This window comes from Chlorocebus sabaeus, chromosome 26 (assembly GCF_047675955.1).
Source record: "Chlorocebus sabaeus isolate Y175 chromosome 26, mChlSab1.0.hap1, whole genome shotgun sequence".
Taxonomy (NCBI): domain Eukaryota; kingdom Metazoa; phylum Chordata; class Mammalia; order Primates; family Cercopithecidae; genus Chlorocebus; species Chlorocebus sabaeus.
The window spans coordinates 1,995,627-2,017,616 of record NC_132929.1 but is presented as its reverse complement, the minus strand read 5'-3'; the positions used below and the strand labels follow the sequence as shown (position 1 = coordinate 2,017,616).

The 21,990-nt window shown below is 44.2% G+C and overlaps 1 protein-coding gene across 2 annotated transcripts in view; it reads right to left on the bottom strand.

The window, feature by feature from the left end:
- The window catches only part of GABRB3 (gamma-aminobutyric acid type A receptor subunit beta3), a 224,558-nt gene that overhangs the window by 171,222 nt on the left and 31,346 nt on the right, over positions 1-21,990 (bottom strand). Inside the window, exon 1 of one of the 2 annotated variants that reach the window (XM_073011981.1) lies at positions 265-651. The exons of the other annotated variant lie outside the window; for it this stretch is intronic. Within the exon in view, the coding sequence (XP_072868082.1) occupies positions 265-267 (3 nt within the window). The 5' untranslated portion in view covers positions 268-651. Of the gene's footprint in view, positions 1-264; positions 652-21,990 lie in introns of those variants that run through there. 2 annotated transcript variants of the gene reach the window in all.

Sequence of the window (21,990 nt, the reverse complement as noted above, 5' to 3'; positions counted from 1 at the left end):
CAAAGGCCTAGTCAAAGGCCAGAATTGGCAAAGGACAACTTGTGCAATTTAATAGCTTATTTCTATTAATACTTATAAAGAATCCATACTAACACTGCAAAACATTTTGCATACAATCTTGAGATTAATATGATGCTCAATGTGGCTTTTTTTCTTATTAGTATTCTCGTCTATTCCCCAGCTGATCCAGATAACCCACGTTTCCTCCTTGGCAGCCGGCTTTGGATGGCTGTAGCTACCTCAGATATTCAGAACACCACTCACCATCCATCATCCTCCACAAGGTGGCCAGAATGATTCTTCGAACATGCCAACTTAATCCTGTTACTCCTGAAGCTGTACACCTCAGTGCTTCCACACTGCTGAACTGTGGCCCTCCTGGGCTCAGCTCACAAGCCTGATGTGATCAGATCCAAGCCCTCTTCAGCCTGCCTCTCCCCACACTCGCTGCTGACATGCTGTGGGGCCACTTCATCCTCTGGTGGCCTGGACGAGCTCTTCCTCTGCTGCAATGCTTCCTCCACTGCCCTTCACCAGGCCCCTCTGTGCATCTCCTCGTGGTCCCCACCGCCACCTGGCAAGTGGTGCTTCCTACAGGTTGCCTGCATGCACCACACTGACCTCTGGGCGGGCACATGCACATCGGTCTGAATTGTAATTATTCCTGCCATGTCCACAACAGCACAGCAAGCTCCTGGTCTTAGATCTGCATGCGAAGCATCTGGCACAGCGCGAGGCACGTGACAGGTGCTCGTGAGTGTTTGCTGCACAGATGTGGGACCCACTAAAGAGGGAAGGAACGACGCTGCTCAGTACGGACTGTTCCAGGACTCCGCACACACACTGACAGGTATGCCTTTCTTTCCAGGAACTCAGGTTGGCACTCTCCACAGATGGAATATGCTGGTTTCAATTTCACACTTCAAATCAGGCATAAAATCATTATATGAAAATCCATGGCACAATGATTCAAACAATTGTCGATCGTTCCTAAAATTGTTCTTATTCAAATTTTATTCACACTTTAATAGGCTCAATTTTGCAATATCCATGGGTAAAAGCTAAGTTTTAAATATTCAGCTTTGAATGACTGACAGCACTACTTAGCAGATATTTATTATCATTCCACACAGTGTTTTAAAATGCCTCGAGGTGTGAACACATTGATCCCTGCATTGTAGCTGTATCGACCGCTGTTTCTGTCGTGAGATAGGTCGTATCATCAGTTTGGACACAGCTATGCTAAGGATGGTCAGCTCTGAATATTAACTTCACAAACCAGTTCAAGAAACCAGGACAACAAGAAAAAGAAGAGAAAGAGTTAAATCCAAAAATTCACCCAGTAACTTATATCACAACCCAAAACTGGCAATTCCCAAACCTGACTGGTCATTAGAACCTGTCTTACCTGTCACTTCTATCAGCTGCTGTCAGTCATCATTTTTCTCCTGGCTGTCTGATGCCTGGCTCAATCGCACAGCATTGGAGAACTTAGTGTCTGAAATATCCATGTGACGAAGATTCAAAGGGGCTGTGACGTAGGAAGATGAGATTGGGACAAGCAGGCATCATTTCAGAGTATCCAGGGACCCAGACAGTCAGGTTTTTAAAAATTGGCAGTTGTACAATCTCTTCCCCCGCCCCACCGAAAGGAATTAGATTTTACTTAGACCACAAATATCTTCTCTTAGGAATACCAAGAGTTCTGTGATTCATGAGCTGTTACATTCTTTCTCTTTAAATCTTCTTTATACATGTACAGGGCCTTTACATACATGCAATCCCTGAGGATTTTCTAGCTACTTCAAAAGGGAGGAAGATTCCTCAAAAGGGAACCCAGAATCGAGGTTGAAAGATGAACTGCTGAGCAACAGAAACACCCTTACTTCTGCAACATGGAGCCTATATTCTAGTGAAGTGCATTGTGCGGACATTCCCAAGATTCTGTTTATTTTATCAGAATGTGTTAAAAAAAAAAAAAAAAGTTAATATTATCATTGTCCCAAAAATAAGGCACTCAAAGGGGACGCAAACAAGATCCTGCTGGGGGTGTGTAGAGGGGAGAACGCTCCAACACTTCAAATGTCAGTAAATACTTCATTCTGCAAGGCTTTCACTCTCCTCCATCCACCCAGGGGTCCCGACCAGCTCTCCTGAGGGGACCTGAAAATACGTGGCTGTTCCAGCTGTGGGAAAGCAGGCAGTGCCGCTAGGTGCAGTAGGTAGGGACAGAGAAGCTGAACCTCCTGTAAGAGTCCAGAATATGCCACCCCAAAATATGCTTCTTTGGCATAATGATAATTTTAAGCTGGTAATTTTGAGAAACTGCAGGCAGGAGAAGCTCTGAAAACAGAGTAGAAGTGGCCCTTTGGAAGGGGAACTTGCATCTAAGAAGGAAATCTCCATTTGTAAGGGTGTCTCCCTGTGGGTACCAGGAAGAGGAGGACTCTGAATCACTCATCAACGGAGAGGCACCCGCTGAAATCTACATAACAAGCCTTATTCTTGCTCCTCCTGGTCACCTCCCCAAGCCAGGCCTCCCCACTCCCTTCTTTCAGCAGAGGATGATAGTTAAGCCAGAATTCAAAGCCACCTCTTTGAGATGTACTCATTTCTCTGGGTATCTCCCAGCTGCACATGGGCACGCATTAATCTTCTGCTTGTTTTTCTCTTGTTGATCTGTCTTTTGTTACAGAGCTCTGTCTCAACTAAGAACTGTAAAGGGTAAAAGGGAAATTATTTGTCCACCCCTGCACTCCTACCCAAGGGAAAGAGCCTGCACCACAAAATATAGAGCCCACCTCAAATGTCCACAGTGCTCCCTGACAGGCATCATAAATCTGATGAGACAGGGCTCCCTGGTGAGTCAGTGGAGACACCAAGAAAGAGCCAGGACCTGCAGGTTTTAGCTGCACCTTCACTGCTCCCAGAGGATGTAGTGGCATCTGAGAACATCAAAGAAAGACCAGCGTCCATAATAGTCCAATTAAAGCTTCCCAATGTGGTCACAGGTTACTTTTCTAACTGTAGCTCCACACCAAGCTCAGTTTTCCATCTACTCAATATTGCTGAGAAAAAAGTTTTACGTTCTTTAAATTGAAATGCAATCCATATTTTTTTTAATGAGCCCCCAGTATACGCAGGTTCCGTGCAATAAATCTTGGCTTACCTCACCTAATTTCCTTTTTTTCTCTTTGCTCAGATACGGTTTGCCCCATCTAGGTCCTCAACAAGGGGGGCTCATTAGAACAACCTGGAGAGCTTCAGTTGGGCTGGGGTGCAGCATGGGTTATCAGGATTCATTCTAAGATGGTTTCAGGAATTGCCAAACTATCCCACGAAAGGGAGACCTGAGCAGCACACCACCAGGATCTCTGGATGGCTGTTTGGGTTGCTTGTGTATAAAAGAGAGAACTTGAGAATGCAGGACTAAGCCATCTCACAAACACTGAGGCCTCCAGTTCGTTATTCTTCTGGGCCAAGGAGGGTCTTGGTGACATAGGCACTCAGATGGAAAACAAACCACATGACATGCTGTGACAATCAAAACTGGCTTCTCACCTTCATTTCTTCTTGGTGGCTGCAGTTGAAGGGGGAAATTCTAAGGCAATTTATTCACTGAGTTTTACGTTAATATTCAGTCCTCGTAATCTGACAGAATTTCAAGCTTGGCAGCATTGGCGTCTTTAAGTATCTTCTTGGCAACACTTTGGATTTTATAGATAGGGAGACCAAGGCCCAAGGCAAAGACATTCATTCAGGAATACCACGGCTGGCCCGGGAAGCAGTCATAGAAATCAGGGTTTTCTGACTCCTCCCATATGCTCTTTCTGCTCCTTCAGATGTGAGTCACTGGATCTGAGGGCTGGGCATCCTTGTTCTGGCTCCCCGTGCCAAAGTCAGCCCTGCCCTCCCCCTGGGTGCCTCTGCTCAGCTGCAACTGTGACTGCCTCTCCCTGCCCCCTGCTTTGCCTCAGGGACCTATCAGCTTCACACTACGTTAGATTGTATCATTCATTTCCCAGGAGAGTGACTTCATTTTAATAATAATACGAAAGCTCTCAACCTTAAGACATTTAGAGTAGCTTCCAAAATGTCACTCAAAAGGGTCTCTTTTCTTCCACTGAGAAGATTCCAAGTTCTGCAATCACGGTAAGCACATTAATAAAGGGGTAGAGGGTAGAGGTCCTGAAGTTTACACAAATCAGAGGAAAAAAATCCATAGAAACATTCCACTCAATTTGCAGAAGATATCTGTCAAACTAATTTTATCATTAGAGTCTTTACAAGGGCACAATATAAAATGATGTGTGCTTTGAACAAGTTATACACATCTTTTAACTTTCCCTACATGAAAATAATTTGAGTCTTTTGAATGTTGTATGCTGCTTAGTTGAAGGCATTCTTTCTAATTCCGCATCCTGGTAAGTGTGGAACTATCTTGGAATATAATCCCTCCCTACCTAGAGTAGTTATTTTCACACTAAGAAATCCTACATTTTGGCATTCATCAGCTGTAATTTTGCAAAGAATGAGCTACCCACATTTAATGTAAGCAAATAATTATCTTCACAAATATGAAGACAGAACGTGCCTGTGCCTGTAGACACAGAGTTGAGCACTCACGGGTGGAAAGTGCAGCCTCTGAAGGGGCCACACCTGGCCTCCCGGCCATGGTCACTGTCCTGATGACTTCTCCTAGAAGTTCTAGTTCACCGACTGTCAGCTGGAAATCTGTACGATTTAACTCAGAAAATAATACAGGTCACCAGGAACGTGAAGAATACACAGGTAAACAGAAATGCTTGTTTTGTGAATGAGGATATCACTGTCTACCACATCTCTCTCTGATTATCCATGAGGCAAACCAAGCCCACGATTCCTGTGCACCATTGTTTTTTCACAGAGAAAAACGTATCAGACACGTGATGTAAAACAACTGTACCAGTGTTCCCTGAATTCCTTTTCTGTGAGAAAAAAAAGAAGGTCATAAACAAGAATGGTAATTGGTTAGCCCCAAGGAATGGGCACCTTCCTGAACAGGGCATCTCACAATTTGGGCAGATTCCTTTTTGGTATTGTTTCCCACGTTTCATTGGCTGCTACAATCCATGTGTACATCACTCTGCTCTCCTGGTTCACAAGCCAAGCTTTTCATATTCATTTCTTGTTACTTATGCAGAGCTCTTCACCCACAACACCCTTCTGCCAGGAACATTGTGCCCATCTTCTAGAAATGTCACTTGTTCCGAAACTCTTCTTTTCTCCTCCATGTAACATAAATCTAACAGTATCAGTGGATTCTCTCTCCTCCTGGGCCATCACAGCTGAGAAATAAAAATGAAACCCTAAAACCCCCAACCAACTGAACGCACCCCCTCTTGGCCAAGGACCCCCTAGAGAAATTGTGGAAGCTGAGTTCTTGGCCATTAGGAGATGCAAGGTCAGAAATGCCTCATGATACCCCCTTTCCCTTGCTAAGCACCTTTCTTCCCAGGGGCTAAACAGAAACCAGCCCTTCTGAAAGACTCCACCACTGACAGCAACCAACTGCCTGAGGCTGCCTCTCCCTTGTACCATTTCAGCAAAACAACCAACCAGCATTCTTTCCTGATAAAGACCACCAACCATGGAGTGGTTGGGGCCAGTCTGCAGCAGGTGTACAGTGAGGGGAACTGCATCCTCTGCTTCACCTTTCGATGTCAGAGGGCTGAAAACTCCCCTGGGATGATAACACACCGATTGTTGAATATAGGTCCCATGGAGAGGCATGAGGCTAACCGCATATATGCACGGTTCTCCTTTCTTCTTTTGTAAATATTCATGACTCCTCCTACAGTGTATTAAATATGCATATTCAGCCATCCCAGTCTGCATAAATTCCTGCTCTCTTTGCCCCTCCCTCAAAGTGTTTGTTTCCAGCTTTTGATGGGAGGCTACACTTCCCAGCCTGTCAGAATGGCCATGCAGGCTGCAACCCTTTATAAGAAATAAAGCTCTCCTTTCCAAATGTATGCCCCTTGACATTCTTCAGTTGACAGAGCCCATGGAGCTCACAATACACTATGTGAATGTTGGACAAGACTTGTCAAAGCAATCGGTATAGTGTCACTTTCTTGAAGACAGATGCCATTTCTAATTAACTGCTGTCCCTCCGTCACAGTGCCCCTCCTTGTACCTAGTGCATTCAACAGGTATCTGTAGAATGAATTGGTTCTTAGGAAAAGGTGCCCTATTCCCTCAAACACACACACAAAAGTCTGGATTTTCATAGCCTTGTGAGGAGTTTCAACTGACTGAATATTTTTCTGGGAAGGTACTAAGCAGCTATAACTTGAGCTGTCTTTTCAGGCTGATGCACAGTCTTAAAGTAAGTTTATAATTCCACCATCCCTCCCCAGAAGCTGTCCCCTCCACCTTCCGCACCTCAGAGGCACATGACCTAAGAAGGCTGGGGAGGACTGTGGTGCCCTTATTGATCCACCCACTGCCTGCCACCTCTCCATCATCCTCCACACACCACATTGGACAAAAGCGCCAATGTTACTTTCTATGAACCTTGACCTCATAGCAAGTAACTGGTCATGATGCTTACATGCAAATTACTTCTAAATTCTTTAATTTTTAATTCTGTATTTTGAAATGATTTCAAACTTTTGAAAATGTTGCAAATCTAGAACAAGTTGACTATCCCTTATTCAAAATGCTTGGGACCATAAGTGTTTCAGATTTGGAGTTTTTTCGCATTTGAGGATATCTGCAAATATATAATGAGATATCCGGGGGATGGGACCCAAGTCTAAACATGAAATTCATTTATGTTTCATATACAACTTAGACACATAGCCTGAAGGCAATTTTGTATAATATTTTTAATAATTTTGTCCATGAAACAAAGTTTGCATATGCTGAACCATCAAAAATCAAAGGTGTCACTATCTCAGCCACCCATGTAGACAATCTGTGGTTGTTCGGCATCACCATCAAAAAACACAGTGAGTAATGCTCATGAGTCTTGGTCCCATGCGGGAGCCTGCTTTGGCATGTCCAGCCTGCACGCGTGTCATTTCACTCCTCACTGTGGGTGTGCTAGTATGGGGGAATCTGGGTGTGCTGGGCATGCACAGAAAGGACATATCACAGCTGGAGGGAGCCGGGAGGGCCATTTGTTCCCTTGGGGATACTGAATGAACTGTATGTTGTGTGCCTGCATTTTGACTGCAACCCATCACATGAGGTCAGATGTGAAATTTTCCGCTGGTTGGTATCATGTCAGCACTAAAAATGTTTCAGATTTTGGAACATTTCCAATTTTGGATTTTTGGATTAAGGATGCTCAACTTGTTTAAAGATTTCCCATATACCATTAGTCTAGCTTTCCAAATGTTAACATCCTACACAACTGCAGTAAAATGATGAAAACTAGGACATCAACGATGGTCTCCTATTAACTAATTCACAAGTCTTATTTGAATGTCACTGACAGTTCCACATTAGTCCCTTTCTGGACCAGGTTCCAAACAAGGATGCACGTTGCATTTAGCAGTCTTCTTGAAGCCTGGACACTTCCTCAGTCTATCTTTGTCTTTCATGATCTTGACACTATTGAGGACATCTGACAAGGTATCCTACAGAATGTCTGCAGTTTAGGATAGCCTGATGTTTCCTCATGACTCAATTCAAGTTACATATTTTTGGCAAATATGTCATAGAGGTGATGCTGTGCCCTTCTTGGTGATCATACAAGTAGGGACACAATGTCTCTTTGTGCCACTGTCAGCAAGGTTAACTTTTACCACTTGGTCAAGCTGGTATCTGCTGGGTTTTTACACTGCAAAGTCACTATTTTGCTTCTCCTTTCGCAATGAAGAGGCATCATGTGGGGAGATATCTTGAGATTGTGCAAATATTTTATTTCTAATTAAAATTTCACACCCGGGAGTGGTGGCTCGCACCTGTAGTCCTAGCACTTTGGGAGGCTGAGGCGGGCGGATCATGAGGTCAGGAGTTCGAGACCAGCCTGATCAACATGGTGAAACCTTGTCTCTAATAAAAATACAAATATTAGCTGGGTGTGGTCACACGCGCATGTAATCCCAGCTACTAGAGAGGCTGAGGCAGGAGAAATGCTTGAACCTGGGAGGTGGAGGTTGCAGTGAGTTGAGATCATGCCACTGTACTCCAGCCTGGGTGACAGAGCAAGACTCCATCTCAGGAAAAAAAAAAAAAATCACTCACCAGTTTTAGCAAGTACTAGTGACTCTCACCTGAAATTTTGGTTATTATGATTCCCATCAAATGACGACTTTCTAATTCCATCATCCTCTATAGTAAGGAAGAGATGACCCTCCGTCCTTAGGTATTTACTTATTATGTATTTATGTATTTAATTATGTATTTGTATCAGTGTGGACTCAAGAATAGTTTATTCTATGAGATACTTTTATTCTATAGGTTTTAGTACAAAACGAAGTCATTATTTTGTTGCTCAAACTGCCCCATATTTGGCCATCAGGAGACCTTTCAACTCTGTTCTATGCTGTTTCAATAAACTCCCAACATTTGTAAGCATTTTCTTACTTTCTGATACTAAAGGATTTTCTAAGCTTACTTTCCCTACCCCAGCCTTGACATCAGGAATTGCTCCTAGAAGCCCTGATTCATTTTACTGGAGGATATTAGAAACCAAGATCAGGAAGCCAGGTGTGCTCATGACTGCTCAAATAATACGCCGTAGCCGGAGCTGGGAGCCCGAGTCCATTTACACACAGCCACATCCACTTCTCTCTCTCTCTCTGCATGTGTATCATAACCTCATGTGCTCACACCAATACCACTGATTCCAACTCAACATCACAAGGTTCATACGAGCCTTAATTATTTCCTTGTTTATCACTCTTTTCTTAGACAAGGAGAAACTTGCTTTTATTATTGAACACACTCACTTATTTACTCACATCTAGAATACAGATAATTTCAGAAACTCTATCACGTACCCCTGTGAGAAACTAACATCCTTACTAACTAGAATACAATACTAGAGTTGTTATTCCCTTCTAGTCAATGGTCAAAAGACTGTTTTTCAAAGTTACCGACATTGATTCTTGATTCTCCCATCCCAGCCCATCCAGATATACTGCATCTAAAGGTAACATTTAAACTGGAAGGCAAGACATTCCTCCAGGGGAACAACTGAGGGATTCTGTCAAATGGCTTATGACAACCTCGCTCTACGAGGCAAGGCTCGCAACTGCATCAATGAGACCAAACCCCAAACACCATCAAAGTTTAAATCTTCCCTCTGAAACAGCACTAGACGGGGAAACAAATGACCAAAGTGTCCCCTCCATGCAGGCATATGGAGACTCCGTCATCTACAGCACCTGCCCTCCACGGCTGGCCTAGGACTGCCCCATTCCAGCACGCACAGAGTCTTTATGGAAAGTAAAGACTGTGTGCTGGAGTGGAAGCAGTGACTCTAAGGACACACATCACTTCTGCTGAAATTCAAGCCCAAGGTCTCACCTATAACTACAACAGAGACTGGGAACGGTGGGTTGGCTCCAGGCCCAAGGGAGAAGACGCCATGGATGAGGTGAGCTGGCCACACAACACACGCTGCCAACACAGAACATTCGTAACAGAGAAATACACTTAAAAGTGCCTTTTCGAAAAGCTCTGATGGTGGTATTCTATGCAGTCACCATTAACGTATTTCATCTTTCATGACATATTTGTTCTAGGACTCTTCTCGGACTTTCAAACTCGAAGGACTCTCATGTTGTTACCTGTATGTTATTTTCCAAAAGATCTCTGGTCCTGTCTAGATATTTCAGCTCATATACCAGCAGCTGGCTTTTATTTCATCCCTTATATAGGCAAGGCTTTGTGCTAAGCAATTTAAATGCATATGGTTACATAAATTAGTTCACACAACACTAAAATGCGCAATGAAAACGTAGCTTCCTGATGCAATTTTTCTCAAGAAGGTCCTGGTTTTGGAGGTATAACAGAAACACCCCTATACTGAGTAAATATGAGTCAAGTCTGACTTAGTAACTTGTAAGATAGATACTTCAACTGTGTTAAAAATATATGTATCATTCAGATCCACTTGCTTTCCCCCATGGCTCTGCAAGTTGGCGTCTGCTGATCTTGCATCAGGAAAGAGGTGTGGGCAAGGGGCCGGGCGCCTCTGGGTTCTCAGTGGTCCTGGCTGCACGGTGTATTCAGACTGCTCAGCTCCCCGTCCTGGAGACCACTGAGCAACCCTGCCTCTGACTGGCCCTTGGGAGCGACATGTAGGTAACAAGCTTAGAACTTTAGTCTGGCAGACCGGTCCACCATCCCTCCCCGGGAGCTGTCCCCTCCACCTTCCACTCCTCAGAGGCTCATGAACCCAAGAAGGCTGAGGAGGACGGTGGTGCCCTTATCGATCCAGCCACTGACTGCCACCTCTCCATCATCCTCCGCACAGTACACTGGACAAAAGCACCAAGCTAATGGCTAGCCTTTTAGAAGGCCTGCAGACTTTGCACACAACCCCTACAGACGAAGCCTTTAAGTTAATCTGGGTGTTTCTAAAGCCTCCATGGATCAGACCCCCAAATTTTCTGTGGATGTGGAAGGTGGGGAACAAAATCTCACTTCTCCCTATAACCCCTTGAGTCAAAAATAGATCATTCATGCTTTCCTTTTTCAGGGCAGAAAGGTTCACAGCGTCTGTTCCCTATGCCCCCAGCAGCCTCCTTCACTTCCTCCAGGTGCACGCTCAGATTCCACCAAGCAGCAGAACCTTCCCTGATGACCACCGGCCCTGCACTCCCTACCTGCCAGGCTCTGCCATGCCCAGCAGCACATGTTACCATCTGACACAATAGATGTTTACTTGCGTGTTTGTTTGTAGTCTGTCTCTCTCTACAGAACATCTGTCCCAGCATGGCAGAGGCTTCATTCTATTCCCTGATGCAACCTCAGTACCTAGAACCAAGTTAGGTGCATAAGAGGTATGCACTAAATATTGTCAAATGAATGCTGAACACATAAATGGCCTGGCCATGTCAGGCAGAAGCAGTATCGTCTCTATACTTACAGGAAGAACACCAATATAGACAAAAGAAATTTAGAAGAAACCTGGCTTTCAAATATTCTAAATTCCTGAGACATCTAGCAAATACTTGTTTTTACAGTCCAAGTGGAGAAAATGTATCATTCTTCTGTTGGGTATATCCCATTTCCTGAAGCCCTGTTGCCCCTGGATTAATTGATAAGACCAGGGCAATGAGACCTACAGGACGGAACGACAGTTTCCCGGTGCGCAGGCACCTCCCCCGGCCCTGCGGATGAACGCGGTCACATCCCGCTGTGGAGAGAAAGAAGAGGAGCTGAAGAGGCCACAGCCTTCAGCCCAGGGCCACGGAGCGAAAGGCCAGGGTGGGGCTGGGTCCTTGGGACCATGATTTTTCCTTTACATTTTAAAGTCATTTTCCCATTTTGGATTGTTTTCTAGGTTTGGTACATATATATTAATGAATTACCTAATGAAAAGTAGTATAATAGAGAAGATCAGAACGGAAGTCGGCGCCAGATGTCCAAGCTGAAATCCTCCATCTAGTTTTTGCTGGTTATGCCATATCGCACAAATTGCTCAACCCAAATACACTTCAGTTTCCTCATATGTGAAACAGGGTTAAGAGTGAATACTTTCCTCAGAGGAGCATTGTAAGCAGCCAATGAACTCACACATATGCAGCCCTTATAATAGAAGCTAACAGGTTACTTTTACCAAGCAATAATGAACACAATTGGGGTTCAACATTTCACCTCACAGGTGTGGTCTTTTCAGCCACTGCTGCAAAGTCTTATTTTCAGCAACACCAGTATTAATGACGCAGGCTCTCTCACTCGCTCTCTCTATTAATCTTTTCAACAAATCAATGACTATTTTCATACAAAGATTATAACTGACATTGATCTCACAGTTCTGTTTTAAAAATGAAATCATTTTATAGAACACATGTGACCTATTAAATAAAATAATGAAAGAAATCACCAAACAACAGTATAACAAAAATAAACATCATGAAGAAAACCAGCAGACACACATACTTACTACAATGGGCATTTTACCTGAAGTTTTCAAAAGACTGCTTCCCATCAGGGAGGCAGCTACTTTTCATTGTATACAACTCTTGCCAGAATCAGATCCTTGTTGAATTCTTGAGTTGAATAAAACCTTTTTGAGGCTGTGCCAGCTCCATGGACCTCACTTTGGAGTCCACGCAGAGGAGGCTGCACCTCGGTGGTTCTTTCTGGTACCCACATGGAAAGCAGAGTAGACACACACCCACACAGAAATGCCAGTGGGGGATGCACGCCAGCAGGAGACCTATTTTTGCTCCCTCCTTTGAAATTCAGCTCAACCAGGAGACTGGAGTTTATAAGACAATGACCTTCCCTCCCTGCCATAATCGTATTCTCACACTCTGCATTTTTATTTCTGCAAGTAATGTTGCACACACTGATACTAACTGCAAATGGTTTATGCCAACATTTAGTAAACAAACAAACACAGCAGAGATGCACAGGAGAGCTGTGAACAGGAAAAAGGAGACCCTGCATACCATTTAGCAGTGTTTTTAAAAAGATAATAAAACAACCTATGCCTCTTCAACAAGGTAAATGTGGCTAAAAGTGAAGATTTAATGATATTTGGGTATCGATTATGTTTATTTCCTGGTAACAAAGTCAATATAAAATTTGGTTAGACAAGACCAACTTCTCACAGATCAAATGACAAAGGCAGATGGATGGACAGAAGGACAGGTGGACGGATGGACAGATGGGTGGATGGATGGATAGATGATGGATGGATGAATGGAAGGATGGACGGATGGATGGATTAATGGATGGACGGATGGATGGATGGACAGATGGATGGATGAGCAGATGGCGAGATAGATAAATAGTACATCTGTGAGTCACACTTCTTATAGTCCAATTACCAGTATGATTATTCATTAACACAAAGACTTCCATCATGTTTAAAGATTCCTAAAAAACAGAAGCTACCTAATAGTAAACACCATATATGGGCAGGGAACAACACTTTGGGAGGCAGAGATGGGAAAACTGCTTGAGGCCAGGATTTCAAGACCAGCCTGAGCAACATAGTGAGACTCCTTTCTACCAAAAAAAAAATTTTTTTGTTTGTTCATTTTTTGAGATCGAGTCTTGCTCTGTTGCCAGGCTGGAGTGCAGTAGTGCGATCTTGGCTCACTGCAACCTCCACCTCCCGGGTTCAAGCAATTCCCCTGCCTCAGCCTCCTGGGTAGCTGAGACAACAGGCGCCGCCACCATGGCTGGCTGTAATCCCGGCACTTTAGGAGGCCGAGGCAGGGTGGATCACGAGATCAGGAAATCGAGACCATCCCGGCCAACATGATGAAACCCTGTCTCTACTAAAATACAATGTTTTCTTAATTAGCTGGGAGTGGTAGTATTGTGCCTGTCATCCCTGCTACTCTGGAGGCTAAGATGGGAGGATTCCCTGAGCCCAGGAGTTTGAGGCTTCATTGAGCTATGATTGTGCCACTGCACTCCAGCCTGAGTGACAGAGTAAGACCCTGTCTCTAATAGAAAAAAAAAAGCCATATATGAAAAACTCACAGTGAACATTACACTCAATGCTGAAAAAATTGAATTTTTCTTCTAAGATCAGGAATGAGGCAAGAGGGCCTGCTTTCACCACTTCTATTCAGCATGGTACTGGAAGTTCCAGCCACAACAATTAGGCAAGAAAAATAAAGGGCTTTCAAATTGGAAAGAAGTAAAATTCTCTCCCTTTATGGATGATATGATCTTTTATGTAGAAAACACTGAAGACTACACACACACACACACACACACACACACACAAATTGTTAGAACTAAAAGATATAAATTAAGCAAAGTAGCAGGATACAAAGTCAATACACAAAAATTACCTGCATTTCTATATTGTAACAATGAGCAACCTGAAAAGAAAGTTACAAAAATAATTTTATTTATGATACAATAAAAAAGAATAATATTTGGGCATAAACTAAGGAGGTGAAAGACATGTATAATAAAAACTATGAAACACTGCTGAAAGACTACAAAGACATAAATAAATAAAAACAAAGTCCATGAATTTGAAGACTTAACATTATTAAGATGTCAATACTACAAACTGATCTACAGATTAAATTCAATTCTAAATCCCAATGACGTTTTATGCAGAAAAAGAAATGCCCATCATAGAACTCACATGGAACCTCCAGGGACCCCTAATAGCCAAAACAATCTTGAAAAAGAACAAAGCTGGAGCACTCACACTTCCCGATTTCAAAACTTACTACAAAGCAACAGTAATCAAAACAATATGGTATTGATGCAAACACAGACACACAGACCAATGGAATAGAACAGAGGCCTTAGAACTAAATGCTGGAATATATGAACAAATGGCTTTTGACAAGGGAGTCAGGACTGCTCAACAGGGAAAGGACAGTCTTTTGAACAAATGGTACTGCATAAGCCAGATATCTACATGCAAAGAATGAAGGTGGACCTTCACCTAACACCATATACAAAAATTAACTCAAAATAGGTCAAAAACCTAAATATAAGCCCTAAAACTATAGGATCCTTTTTCTTTCTTTCTTTCTTTTTTTTTTTTTTTTTTTGAGACAGAGTTTTGATCTTGTTGCCCAGGCTGGAGTGCAATGGTGCGATCTCGGCTCAACATAACACAACCTCCACCTCCTAGGTTCAAGCAATTCTCCTACCTCAGCATCTCCAGTAGCTAGGATTACAGGCACGCACCACCACACCCAGCTAATTTTTTGTGTTTTTAGTAGAGACAGGGTTTCTCCACGTTGGTCAGGCTGGTCTCAAACTCCCGACCTCAAGTGATCCGCCTGCCTCGACATCCCAAAGTGCTGGGATTACAGGTGTGAGCCGTCGGGCCCGGCCAAAACTACAGGACTCTTAGAAGAAAACCCATGGCAAAATCTTCCCAACATCATATTTAGCAGTGACTTCCTGGATATGACATCAAACGCACAGGCAACAAAAGAAAAAAACAGACAAACTGAATGTAATCAAAACTTTTAAAACACTGCACCGTCAAAAAACACTATCTGGCTGGGTGAGGTGGCTCATGCCTGCAATCTCAGGACTTTGGGAGGTTGGGGCTGGAGGACCATTTGAGTCTAGGAGTTTAAGGATACAATGAACTATGGTCACAACACTGCACTCCAGCCTGGGCAACAGAGTGAGACTCTGCCTCAATAACAAAAAACAAAAAACAAAACAAACAAAAAGCCTGGTGTAGTGGCTCATACCAGTAATCCCAATACTTTGGGAAGCCAAGAGAGGAGGATTGCTTGAATCCAGGAGTTCAGAACCAGCCTGGACAACACAGCAAGACTCCATCTCTACAAAAAATTATCTAGGAGTGGTGGTGTGTACCTGTGGTCCCAGCTACTTGGGAGGATGGCTTGAGCCCGGGAGGTTGAGGCTGCAGTGAGCTGTGATTGTGCCACTGCACTCCAGCCTGTATGACACAGTAAGAACCTGTCTCAAAATAAAATAAAAACCCTATCAGAGTAATAAGACAACCCACAAAATGGGAGAAAAAGTTTGCAAGTCATATATCTGATAAAGGATTGATATCCACGATATATAGAAAACTCCTAAAACTCAACAACAAAAAACAAACAACCCATTTCAAAAATGAACAATGGACACAAACAAGCATTTTTCCAAAGAAGATACACAAATGGCCAATAGCACATGAAAAGATGCTCAACGTCATTCATCATTAGGGGACCACAAATCAAAACCGCAATGAAATACTACCTCACACCCAATAGAACGGCTACTAACAGACAAAGAGAAAATAACAAGTGTTGATGAGGATGTGAAGAAATTGGAATGCTTATGCACTGTTGGTGGGAATGTAACATGGTACAGCCACTGTGGAAAACAGTGTGGCCTTTATAAAAAAATTAAAAGTAGCATTACCATGTGACGTAGCAATGCCACTTCTGGACAGAATTCCAGCAACTCCACTTCTGGGAATCCCACCCAGAAGAATGGAAAGCAAGGTTGCAAAAAGATAGCTGTACACCATGTTCATAGCAGCACTATTTACAATAGCTAAAATGTAGCAGTGACCCAGGAATCCATCCACAGATGAATGCATAAACAAATTGTAATATATCTATAGAAGGGAATATTAGTCAGCCTTAAGCTGGAAAGAAATTCTGGCACAAGCTACAATGTGGATAAACCTTGAGGCCATCATTCTAGGTGAAAGAAGGCAGTCATGCTAGGCCCAGTGGCTCATGTCTGTTTAACACCAGCACTTTGGGGGGTCAAGGCAAAAGGATCACTTGAGCCCAAGAGTTTGAGACCAGCCTGGGCAATATAGGGAGACTCCATTTCCACAAAATAATAAAAATAAAAAATTAGTGGGGGATGGTGGCACATGACTGTGGTCCCAACTACTTGGGAGGCTGAGGCAGGAGGATCACTTGAGCCCAGGAGGTTGAGGCTGCAGTGAGCTATGACCGTACCACTGCACTCCAGTCTGGGCAACAGAGAGAGATCTTGTATCAAAAAAAAAAAAGCTAGTTACAAAAAGACATATCCTATATAATTCCATTTATATGAGATCCTAGACAGTAAAAATCACAGAGGCAAAGTTGGGTGACGGCTGCTAGGGACTGAGGGGAGAGGTGTGTGGAGTTATTATTTAATATACGCAGTTTCAGTTTTACAAGCTGAAAAGCATTATGGAGAAGAACAGTGGTAATTATTCCACAAAAGCGCAAATGCACTTAATGCAACTAAACCGTACACTTTAAAATGGTCAAGATGGTAAATTTTATGTGTTTTACCTCAATAAATGTAAATAATAATTTTTTAAATAAGTTACTTACATAAGGCACTATCACTGGCAGAGTTACATAAAGTTATTTTCCCATTAGTATAAAGCAGACAAGAAATACACTCTTCAATAATATGATAAAATTATAAGGCATAACTTGCGCTTCCTTTTAACCTGAGGTAAATGGTTAACAGTTTACAGGGAAGGAAATAATAAAACATGACAGAAATTGCTGTCTTGAGGACTACTCCTTCCGAAACTGTTAGCTAAATGTTTGTATCAGGCAACTTCAATCCGGAGTCTGAGGAAAGCATATTGCAATGTCACTCTGTGGGCCGCCCCTCGGCACCGTGAGCCGGGCAGCGCAGTGGAGGCCGAGCTCCTGCAGGACAGGCCAGCATTCCAGCTTCCGTGGGGTGAGGCGCTGCAGGGCTGTGGACGTGGAGCACAGGGCAGCTTTGTGACCTGAGAAAGGAACTCACTAGAATGTGTTCCATTTCCACATCACACAATGGGGGTTCTTGTGAGGACGAGCAGGTAGCAGGTCCCCACGGAACACTGACTGAATGAGTCCCTAACTCAATGGCCACAGGCCTGGACAGGGAGAGGGGCCAAAGGGGTCCGAAGTTACTGGGTGAATGGGAACATCCTTAGAGGCAAAAGTCACCGGCACTTCCCAGGTTAGGTCTGCAAAGAGTGCATTTTCCAATAAGGAGGGCGGCTGGCAAAGCACAGCCTTGTCCCTTTGGGTTTAACCTCCTTGATTTTCCCTCTTAGCCTCCTGTGGCACCATCAGGCCTCCAGGGACACCACCGCCCTCTGAAGTGCTGTCAAAATGAGAGAAACTCTCTAGGTCTGTTCCAGAGAACACAGCTGAGGCCACTGCAGCTTCCCCCTCCGTGATCTGTTAGTGAGATACTGACTGGAAAAGCAGACCCCGTCTGTGTGATTCTGGTGCATGCTTCAAAAGGCTGGGACCTCAATCGCAGCAATGACTCGACAGCCCAGGGAAGCAAGAACTCACTGTGCAAAACAAGACTGAGCATGGAAAACAAGAGCGCTGCACAGTCAACCACTAAAGTGATTTGAAATCGGGTGTGTTTTGTTTCTTTGACTACATCAATGAAAACATTTTCACCAAGGTAAAAACTGAAACTAAGGAGGAATGTCGAAGGACAATGAAGGAGACTCTTCGGGTCCGTTCTCAGGCCCCTGCTATGTGTGTGCTCACTGAACGTCTTCGGGACGGGGGCTGGAAAAACAGATTGTAAAAGATAGAACATTTGAAAAATAATAAAGTACACAGAATAAACCAAAAGAACTTCCTGTAATCTATCCAGGTGGAAAGTCAGTATTTTAATTTACTATAGTGTGTGTGTGTGTGTGTGTGTACAAAACGGGATAATGGGGTTAAAATAAAATCGACTATTTTATATATACAAGAGCTGACCCTGGGATGTGGACAGGGTACCACCGTCCAGCCTAGTTTTTATATATACACACACTAGGGGATCATTCTGTTCATACACTTTCATATCATACTTTTTTACTTAATGTTATGTAAACATTCTCCCATAAGGAAATAGTTCTGAAGATGGGAATTTTTATTGGTGTATAATATTCCATCATTTCAATATACAATTACTTATTGGACATTGAGTTTGTTTCTCCTTTCTTGCTACTAAAACTACAAAGTGGCACGAGCCTTTGCCTAAGTTCCTGAATGTTTCTGTGTGGTTGATTGCTGGAAGAGAAATTACTAGGCAAAGGTTACCAACTTTTTGAAGAGTCTTCGGCTTATGTTGTGTTTTCTTGATGTTGTTGTTCTTGTTGTTGTTTTGTTTTTTGAGATGGAGTTGTCTCCTGGGCTGGAGTGCAATGGCGTGATCTCGGCTCAGTGCAACCTCTGCCTCTCAGGTTCCAGCAATTCTCCTGCCTTAGTCTCCCAAGTAGCCGGAATTACAGGCACCCACCACTATGGTTGCCTAATTTTTGTAGTTTTGGTAGAGACGGGGTTTCACCATGTTGGCCAGGCTGGTCTAGAACTCCTGGCCTCAGGTGATCCACCTGCCTCAGCCTCCCAAAATGCTGGGAGTACAGGCATGAGCCACAGCACCTGGCCAGTCTTGGGCTTATTGACAAAAAGCATGGATTTCTCTTTCTATCAGCGGCACCTCAGAGAACCTTTGTCCCTGTCTCCTCCTTGTCTTCTCTGAGAATTCTAATTCCTTTTTTGGCTGAAACTATTTAAAAAGACCTCAACAAACAACACAAAATATTGGCAGGAAAGCTAAGCTTGTGGTGGATGCTCTCACACACCGAGACTGCAAACCGCAAGGACTGGCTCTCACAGCGCCCCTGCCTGGTCATCCCCTTCTTTGTATTTAACCTTCCTTCTGTAACTGCACCTGTTGTCACCACCTCCCATCCTACCTTGGAATTCCCTCCCAGACAACATGTAACTTTGCTGCAATCAGGAGATAGGCTAAGTCTCATTTCCAGGAGGCCCAGGGCTCGCTCTCCGTCCACATTTCCTGGCTCCCTGAGCTATCTCAGCCTGAGGGTTAGACGGATTTATCCATGAGAAATTAGCCATATATCTTAATAAAACAGAAACAATTACATAACAGAGGAAGAGAAAGTGGGTTTTCACATTTGATGAGGTAAACAGAAAAAAGGGGGAAGAAGGACCGAGGATGTATTCAGCATGTGCAGTTTTCTCTCCTAACAATATGTCTAATTTAATTCCAACAACAACCGTGACAGATAAGGTGAATGTGGGCTTAGAGAAGGTTCACCGTGGCCCACGGGGACCCAGCTCATCACTGCCTGCTGCTGATGCTCCATGGAGTCCTAGCACAGCGGACGCTGGAGGCAGACAGGGCACCTCTGTCCAGCCTCGCCCAGCCCAGCCCTGTCTGCTCTACTTGGCCGTCCTACATCACACTCAGTAAGGTCAGTGTCTACAGAAACCCACACCAGCTTGTTCTCAATCAACAGCGACGTCTGGCCAAGTAGATACCACTCTGCGCGCCTTATTCCCGTTTCTGCTTGTGTCAGAAATGCGAGGAGAAGGAATAGTTCACTTTCTTAAAAATCCAGACAGCTTTATCCTTATTGACAAAAATTACTTGTTGATGGCATATGGTTGCTCCGATCTGGTTGCTGGGAAATAGGAATCTATGAAGGGATCAGCAGGTGTTCAGTAAATATTTGCTGAGTGAATTAATGCATTAATTAATTCACCTTTCTATACCAAATATTCCGGATGCAAGGAGGGCCGACGCGGCAGGCAGGATGTGTGTTCCTTTTCTCATTGTCCAGGTATTTCTGAATAACAAATACGTGGTGTGCCTAGACTATAAATTTGGAAAAACGAAGTTTGAAAACTTATTAGAAAAAGACTTTTATTGATACATAATAGCTGTGCATATTTGGGGGTATATGTGATATTTTGATATGTTCACATCATGTGTACAGATCCAATCGGGATAACTGGAATATTCATCACTTTTCCTAATTGGACTATCCATCGTTTATCTTTCCTTTATGCTAGGAAAAGAATTTATAAAAGAGAAAACGGGATAATGGGGTTAAGATAAAATCCATTCTTATCTTCAGAAAACAAAAGAGGCTGCACACAAGAGATTTGCTGGAGCCTGCCTCTTAACAGAGACCGTTCCACTTCCCGCCGTGCCACCTGCAGGAGCCGCTCCTTTGTCTCTGTCTCCAAGACCCCCTTGCTTTTAAACAACTTGTCAACAAAACAATCTTCCTCCAAGCCGGTGTGGGTATCACCACGCTCTTGCTGAAATCGCAACAATCGGCAGCTTCCCAGGGCTGCTCAAGTGACTGGAGACCCCCCCACCATCCCCATCCTCAGTGTGCCGGGCGCCAGGCTCGGTGGGCAGGCAGCGGAGCTAGGCCGCGGTCTCCGTTCTGCAGGAACGGGAAGCCCAGAGGCCACACGCTCCAATGAGCCAACACTCAGGATACATCGTGAAAAGTGCAGCTGAAGTGAACGCAGGGCTCACGGGCACGAGCGGGCAGGAGTAGTGATCAATCCACCCCGGCTGACTGGGAGAGGGGCTTTACTGTGAGGGGGAAGACAGGCTGGCTCTTCAAGGACCAAATACCGCCAAGCAGATGACAAGCACGCTACAGTGAGGACCTGGGGACTGGGCTGTGTTCCTGGCAGGAGAAATGGCTCAAGGATCACCTGCATCTGACGTCCACAGTGGCCCGAAAGCACCTGGTCCCCTCACTGGGTCTGTCTTCTCCTCCTCCTCTGGAGCACCCGAGGGACCAGGACAACCTCCCTCTGTCCCGTGGGCACCCCAGGAAGCCTCCCTCTCTCCACAGCTGGGGCGTGGCTCTCCCTCCTTGGAATCCTCACAGGACTTTTCCTAATCTGTGCTGTGAAGCACATTCACGGTATCAGGCAATCGGAGCCACATCTAACGTGATGGCCAGTTTTGGTGGCCCCACGTTGTCCAGGACAGCCTCGGCCACTCCTGCTTGTCCCAGCAGAGTACTAAGAACATACTCTTTCACTCTGAGTCTGCTGGTGTGCACAATATGCTGTAAGACTCCTCCCAGGTTCCCCAACACACACAGGCACTTCTGGAAGTACGTGGAAGGGGAGACGGCGGGAGCGGCACACAGCCAAGTTAGGGAGCCGACTCAGAGTCAGAATTTCAGATGGGCCAGGAGAACTCACAGAGTGCCTCGGTTTCCTCACCTGTAGAATGGCAGGATGGGCAAGGGAGGAATGAGTGTGTGTGTTTGTGTGTGTGTGTTGACACCAGTACTTTACACAAGCACATAGCAAAAAAATTCCTATATGGACTTTATCTTGGGTTACTTCCTTCTCTTTTTAATCTTTCCTTCCTTGAAGTACCAAGGTTAGGGTCAGAGTGGAAAATGTACAAGCCTTGTATGAACTGAGTTCCCCATTATATGATGAATAGTTGCTTTCAGCGATTTCTACACATTCTTCACAGAGAAGAAAAAAGGAAAATAAATACGGTAGCCTTTCCATTGGGTACAGTGACATTACCAATGACAAGAGA